At 31.7% G+C, this 7,624-nt stretch overlaps 1 protein-coding gene across 2 annotated transcripts; it reads right to left on the bottom strand.

The window, feature by feature from the left end:
• Window positions 1-397: 397 nt before the first annotated feature.
• LOC8259122 (uridylate kinase) lies at window positions 398-4,474 on the bottom strand. Of its 2 annotated transcripts, none has more exons than XM_002517185.4 (7): window positions 4,024-4,474; window positions 3,512-3,653; window positions 3,366-3,419; window positions 2,825-2,916; window positions 1,545-1,771; window positions 1,199-1,375; window positions 398-650 (listed from the first exon to the last, which is right to left on the bottom strand). In XM_002517185.4, the coding sequence occupies exons 1-7, from the start codon at window positions 4,206-4,208 to the stop codon at window positions 541-543; spliced, it is 987 nt and encodes a 328-aa protein (XP_002517231.1). In that variant the 5' UTR covers window positions 4,209-4,474; the 3' UTR covers window positions 398-540. The 2 variants fall into 2 exon arrangements, with proteins under 2 accessions (XP_002517231.1, XP_015573556.1); XM_015718070.3 differs by having other exon boundaries at window positions 3,512-3,656; window positions 4,024-4,471.
• Between the last annotated feature and the right edge of the window lie 3,150 nt (window positions 4,475-7,624).

Here is a 7,624-nt window from a genome sequence, read left to right as displayed (position 1 = left end):
AAATTAAAAATTATAATATTAAAATAACTAAATGATTAAAATTTAAGTGTCTAATTGTGTATTCTACTAATCTCATACTTTTAAGGGTGTTTGTGGGTCGGATTGATCGGTTTACAAACTATATGCTAATTCAATCCATTTTAATTGGATTGTAATTATTTAAAACTAAATCTAATATTTAAAATTAAAAACCCAATAAATTCGAATTTATCAATTTTTAATCAGGTTAGGTTTTAAGAATCCTATCCGAAAATTAAAATTAAAATTTATATAAAAATTTGAAAGTTTTTAACAAGAAAAATAACGAACAAAATTATATAGTTAGACTAGATCAACAGATATAGTTAATGCTGTTGTTTCAAAGGGAAAAGAAAAAAAAAAAGAATTGAATTTGGAGTTTGTTGGTAATTTTTTACCTTCTAAATTTAAATCATGCTCATGTCTTCAAATTCCAAATCCAAACACCAGATGTTACCCCTAAATCTATCAGTTTCTATACAGCATGAGGGGAAGCCACCAAGCAATTGGGAACAATCAATATCATGTCCTTGCTACTGTTGAGTTCCGTGTCCCTCCAATCAATGTGCCAACCCTTTCTCCCAATATTGCTTTTGAGATATTACCAGGTTCCGATAGATTGAAGACTACAACTGCAACAAGAAAATTAAGTGTAACCAGTGCCTCTTAAGTTAGCTGGCTATCAGTTATAATGCTGCTAACGACATTTTGGGCATGAAAACAGGGAGAAAAAAAAAAAAAAAGAGTTTCACAAAGATGGGGGTCATTTTATGCTGCAGTAATACAATTTTAATCTTCCAAATAGAAATAAACTGGTTTGAATCTTTAAAGGAACCATTATTTCCACAAACAATTGATAGCAACATCTCATGCAGACTGACCCTCCAAAACCGATCAACACCTCCAAAGGTGATTTTGATTCAGGCACATTATAAAGTGTTGGCACATGTTAGTGCACCACATACATCCCCTTAGTGGCCACTATAAGGATTTAGTTTAAGTAACTTTCATACTGAATGTGAGATGAAGGATTCCATGTGCATGTAGATCAGTCAGTCGCTCAAGGAGCCTTTGACACCAAGGGAAAGAAAAACCTTTTTTTTTTTTAGAAAAACCTTTTTTTTTATTAAAAAAAAAAAAGGAGCCTACCTACTTGTTAGTAAGGATCATGAAACCATACCAGGGATATTATTTTCTTGGCACAAAGTAATGGCTGTCATGTCCATCACTGAGAGATCTTTTGAAGTCACCTCATGGAAAGTTAGCGTGTCAAGAAGACGAGCATTTGGGTTATGCCTAGGATCATCGTCATAGACCCCATCAACATTTGTCGCTTTCAACACCACCTCTGCATTAACTGAATGAACAATTCAATGTCAGTATCACTGTAGCATAGACACATTACGGTAATGCTTTAAGTTCCAAAATGAATAAGGATTACTTTGTAACTTGAGACACATATAAATTATATAAACATCTAGAAGAGTCAAAATGCAAAAGTAGAAGTCTGATGCAGAAAATAGTACTTTCTGCACAACGCAGGGCTGCAGCAGTATCTGTGGTGAAGAAAGGATTCCCAGTTCCAGCTGCGAAAATCACAACTCTTCCTTTCTCTAAATGCCTGATAGCCCTTCGACGTATGTATGGCTCAGCAACCTCTGACATACGAAATGCAGTCTGAACCCTAGTTGGAATGCCAATACTCTCCATGGTTGCTTGAAGAAATATGGCATTCATAACTGTTGCTAGCATCCTATAAAACAGTTTTAAGGCAGTTATTAGAACATCATAGCATATGAGTATAAAAGCTTCAGACAGACTTTTTACTGTCTGTTTAAGAAGAGAGGATGTCATAGAACAGAAACTAGGTGGGCAAACCATTATCCCTTGTTTGGGAAGTGAAGAGAAAACAGGGTAGGAGGTAAAACAGAGCCTTAGCAGAAGAATAAATCACTAATTACAGCTGGTGACAATAATTCCACCCTTTTTGACATCAGAGCTCATTTGCAATGCTTCTAATGTCTTGAATATCAGAAAGAAAAAAGAGTAGAATATGTTATATTTATTTATCTTTTTGGAGATATGTATGTGATCATACGAGATGAGATGAAATGAAAGAGAGTATATTTTGGGGCTTGCAAAAGGCAGGAGCTTGAAAGGATCTAAAAGCTTTGGTTGATATTTATTTGGTAAACTAAAACGCACAGATCTATCATATCCTTTGTTCAAGGACATAAGCATGAGTATACTGCATCAATAATTTTAAAGCATCGAAATTCTGGACCCTCTACTATTTTATCATTTAATTTACGACTAAAACAATGAGCTCAAAATGCTCAATTGCATTTCTATAACAGTTGATACTCAAGCAGATCTACCTGGTAGGAATTTACAAGAATTCTATTAACACCTACTTTCAACCTTTGACTGATGACATGAAGCCTACATTCATGTATTTCGGACAGAAGGTTCTAATTGCATAGCTAAGGAGAATAGGATTAAGAATGTCCCAATTCAAAGTCCAATAACCAAAAAGAAAAAGAAGAGAAAAAAAAGAATAATACACAAACTGAGATAGTCACATGTAATCAGTCTTGTTTGTTTTCTTTTTTATTTGAATATTCAGATTCAGAGTTAGATCATTACCAAGATTCACAAAAGGAAACTATATAAGCATATACTGTGATAAAAATGTTCCACACTTCAGAAGGAGCATTCCAGTTTGAAGAATCACACTATGCAGAGGCTTTCTGTATTAAAAGAATATGGTGCCCATGATATGTATCCAAACAATTTAAGAAATTACCCAATGTAGTCAGCAGATGAACGATCAAGGCCACTACTTCCTGCCCAAGAGGATCCACGAAAGATATTTCCCCCACCAACCACAATAGCGACCTAAATAATATGTTAAAAGATAATTAGACATCAAACAGCAGGAAACCAAGAAAAATATTTCCAACTTAGCATTGAAGTTTTAACTCTAGCATTTTGCAGTCTTGTATGAATTCTAAACTAGAGCCAAATTTATTTAAATTTCAACCAAATTACACAATGTCTCTACAATCTTGAGCTGGATTAACATTCAACAAGAACATGCACAATTCTGGAAAAAAAGAACATACTTGAACCATGAATCATATAAGGATTTTTCATCCAAATGATCATTTATTTTATGATTCATACACAGCAATTGTACAGGTAATCACCACATGCATGATAATACAACTAAGAAAACATAAAAAAGACTGAGCACAATCATTCACCTTAAAAAATGAAAGGAAATTTAAACGTATATTAATTAAAGATCAAATAAATGCATTGACAATCAAGTGTTGAAGGTCAACCTCAACTCCTAGGCGTGTCACAGATGCAACCTCCCTTGCAATGGCCATTGTAATCTGTATTGTAACAAGAGATTCATGCATCACTCAGTCAACATCACGACAAAAAATGGTAGAAAAATAATAATGTAATCTTTAACTTTGCTGACCTTTGGATCAATATTTTGTGTACGATCTCCTGCAAGTGCTTCTCCACTCACTTTAAGCAACACCCTTTGCCATTTATAAGATGGTCTAGACAAGCTAGTCTCGTTCATTCCAAATGCAGCCATAGATGTCATCTGGGCCTGCCTGCTAAAATAAATTTTAAGAAAAAAATTGAAAGGAAAAGATAAGCTTCTTGCTTAATAGCCACTTACTCCAGGTACCCCATCCAAATTCTTCTCCTTTTTATTTTCTTTTTTTTATTCCTATTATTTCCATTTATAGACTTTGGCTATTATCATTTACCATGAAAGCATTTTAATTCCAAGAAAGTGCAAAACCAGCAATAAACTACCATTCAACACTTCTATCAATACAAAAACTAAAGAAAAACAAAATTCTGCATCAATTGCCCCAAAAGAAAATTACAACCAAACGCCTACCAGTTCACACAGACATTTTCACGAACACCTACAAAACACAACAAAAACATAAAGCCAAAGCCAATATATGGTACCTAATACTCATGGGTTCTGAGGTTGCGCCCATGTCAGAACAGCAATGAATTAGCAACCGTCCGTTTGGGGTGCTATGAGCCCTCATAAAGCGGGGGTGGTGAATTTTGAAGGGACCCAAAGAATAATAAGAAGGAGAAACTGGATTGAGAGTGTTAATGGGTGCAAAAGAAGTAGAAATTGCCATTAACTAAAATTTGAGTTTCAGAAATTTAAAATAACAAGTTTAAAAAAAAAAAAAAAACAAAAACAAAATAATATGTAGCGCCTAGGCAAGCTTTCTCTTTCAGGTAGCGAGTGTGCTCGTGTTCTGCTTGCTTGCTGGTTTCAGTATAGAGGATAACATTTTTGCTTAAATTCTCCATTTTATTTATGATTTTTTATTTTTAATTAACAATTTTTTTTTTTTTAATTTGACAAGAAAATGACATTTTTTGAAGAAATAATAGCCAATCCACAAATTAGAAAAGAAAATATCCACAATGCTGTCATTGCAATTTTATCTTCTATTTTGAATTTGTAACAAGCATGGAACTCGTGCGTGATTGGAGATATTAAGTGGATTTATTTTTAGATTATTTTTTTTATAAAAAGAATATTTTTATAATTATTATAAGAAAGAAATATGATATTCTTAGAAAAAATTTAATTAATATTATTATTTATTCCTAATCATTTACCTATGTCATCCTTATTTTTTCAACAGTAAATCACTAAGCACAAATTTTATAAAATATATGCAATATTATAGGACTTAAAATTATTTTTCTTCGAGTTTGTTAGTTAAAAGGTTCATTCTGTTGGAAATTATTACTACTAATTATATTAAGTAAATCAATTACTTATAATAAAAATACCAATAAATATAAAAGTAAAAGTAAAAAGGAACTCAACTATAAAAATCCAGTTTGAGGGCTAATTTTGGCGCTTGCTTTAAAGTAGTAGATTTGTGCCACTACCCGTGCAACGGTGAAGATGACGTCCTACTTCCAAAGATACAATGAAACCATTCGACTTTTTAATGTGCGCTTAAAGGAGAGAATTTTGTTAATTCTTGATTTACGCTCAAATTTAGCATTACTAGTCTAGTATTTTGGCGAGGTCGAATATAAGTTTATTTAATTTTTTAAAATTTTTTTAAATTTATTAAATTTTAGCACATAATTTTATAATTAATTTTTCAAATCACAAATCCAGACTTAATTAATAGTTATTAACAAGTGATAAACAATAGTGTAAGGATACGGAAGAACAGTCTTTTCTTGAATGTGTAAGCATGTTATGGAGTGGGGATGAAGTCAAAGAAGTGGAGATAAAAAAAGAGGGAGTGATGTGTGGTTAATGAAAAATTATTGTAAAATGTTGAAGTAAAGAAAAGAAATTGAAAAAAGTAATAAAGTGAAATGTGGAAATTACATCTATTCTACGCGTGCAAAATATAGAAGTTACAAGCATGCATATACAAGGCGATGGAGTTTATCGAGGAAGGAGTCAAGCAGTGCAGAATGTTCTATACGTATTCACTAAGCCATGAATGTCTATAAATAGCAAAGAATCCTTGGAGAAATCAGCCAACTAATTAATCAATATAAAACAACATATTAGAGTCTATAAATTTTATCTTTAGCATAACATTTTCTTAGTATAACGATTCTTAGCATTTATGTTTACGGAATGTTGAAGCTTTCAATTTACATTCTCAAGCACTTTCTATTGAATCAAATTCTCAAACTTTTCAATTTATTGTTTCAATATTTACATACATGCAAATCAAATGCTTTCAAATTTTCAACTTTCTATTTTACTACAATCTTTCAACTTACTATGCTTAGCTCAGTGCAATTCCTTAAATTATTTTCAACTACTTTTAGCTCGAATCAAGCTTTTTAATTACAAATATTTTACTTTTATTTAATTAATACTCTGAGTTTAATATCTTTAGTTAAAACTAAGATTAGTATGTTGGCTCAATTTTTAGATGCTCTTTACTTTCATTTTTATCAAGAAATTTATTAGCTTATTTATTACAGTGTCTTTACATTTAAGTTAATCCTTAGTCAATTTCTTTTAATTCACAAGTTAAAATATATTCTAAATTTAGTAAAACTGCACCAGCTTAGCTAAGAACCCATGATAGTTTAGGTCCTTATTTTTTTTACAGTTTTCTATTTTAAAAGTTAGAGAGTCGCGTTTCTTAAAATTTATTTTTTATGACCTGACCTATGATCATGTGACACCGACGCTAGAGAATTTTAGACGTAACACCATCAAAACCTATAATAAGCTTAATATTAACATATTCCTACACATGCATAATTATTCTTAATAGTTTATAACATTAACTCCATAATTAATAAACATTCATAAATATTAAAGCCCTAACATTCAGGTTCATTATAAATACTAATATCTCAAATCATCTTAAGACAAACATAATTGATATTATTTGTTAAACATCTGATGTTACTTCTAGAGTGTCTAGAATTTAAACAAAATAAATATAAAAATAAAGGTGACAAAAGATAGAGGCTGAGAATCCTATTTGTCATATAAAAAATAAATTAAGACTATCAGTTTCGAGAGTGGATTAATATCATATAATTTAAAATACATCACACGACCATAATGATAATAAAAAAAATAAATAACAATATATAATAATGAAAAATAAAATTTAAATAAATTCATCATATCACAAGGAAAGTCATAGTGCATCACGTAAGCAAATATTGAGAAAAGACCTTATAGTAGAACCCTAACTCCAAATTTATAGCGTCATGCTCTTTTATTCTAATAGGATCGGTGTTCATTATAAATACTCTGGTCTTGCCTCTTATCTGCAGTGATGGCTCCTAGATGAGATAACTCTCCAATCAAGGACCTTATCTCCAGCAATGTCAATAAGACTCCCGAGAATAGCCTAAAGAGCTATGCTCGAATTAGGAAAATAATCATGTTATTAATATCTTACTCTCTCATACCTACCATGAAACTACAGTCCTAATGTCGCTCATCAGGTAGCACATTTTGTTATAAGTCTCAACCCAATCACATTTGTGGTCGGTGGTTTTGGGCGCGCACCCAATGATCTATAGCGACTACTGCATTTCAAGACTTTTCAATCTAAAAGGGAAATGCTAACTAGTCACAGAGACTAGCACGGAGATAGGAAGTCGCTACTAGGGTAATTTTCTGAGACACTTTTACTAATTGAGTAGCGTTTCTCGATTCCATAAGGAGGCCACATCCAGAGATGGATCCGAAAGCCAACTTCCTTATTTGTGTATCCTTATTTTTATTTTTATTTTTAATGGGTTATTTTCTATAAATACAAAAGTTATATTTCTACAAGTAACCACTACAATATATGAGGTCCACCTAGGTCTAGCCTATTTTAATTAAGCCCAATCCTCATCTATATCCAATTATGTGTACCAAGGCCCACTTAGTTTACCCTAATTATAAGTTATGCTTTAGATTACCAGATTTTTAACTTAAATGGACTACTTTTTTACATATAAAGGTCCAATTGAGTGATCTTATTCTAAATAGATCCATTAATTAATTAAGAACATGGCAAAGGCCCACTAAGGCTATATAGAT

The sequence above is a fragment of the Ricinus communis genome, chromosome 7, assembly GCF_019578655.1.
Source record: "Ricinus communis isolate WT05 ecotype wild-type chromosome 7, ASM1957865v1, whole genome shotgun sequence".
Lineage (NCBI taxonomy): Eukaryota > Viridiplantae > Streptophyta > Magnoliopsida > Malpighiales > Euphorbiaceae > Ricinus > Ricinus communis.
The sequence above is the reverse complement of the archived record's forward strand: the minus strand, read 5'-3'. Positions and strand labels throughout refer to the sequence as shown.

Coding starts and splice junctions, on each gene's coding strand:
- LOC8259122 (XM_015718070.3), bottom strand. CDS start 4,208: ATGGCAATTTCTACTTCTTTTGCACCCATTAACACTCTCAATCCAGTT. Junction 2,917..3,365: donor TGACACGCCTAGGAGTTGAG/GTTGACCTTCAA, acceptor CATATTATTTAG/GTCGCTATTGTGGTTGGTGG. Junction 1,772..2,824: donor TCATCTGCTGACTACATTGG/GTAATTTCTTAA, acceptor ACTGTTTTATAG/GATGCTAGCAACAGTTATGA.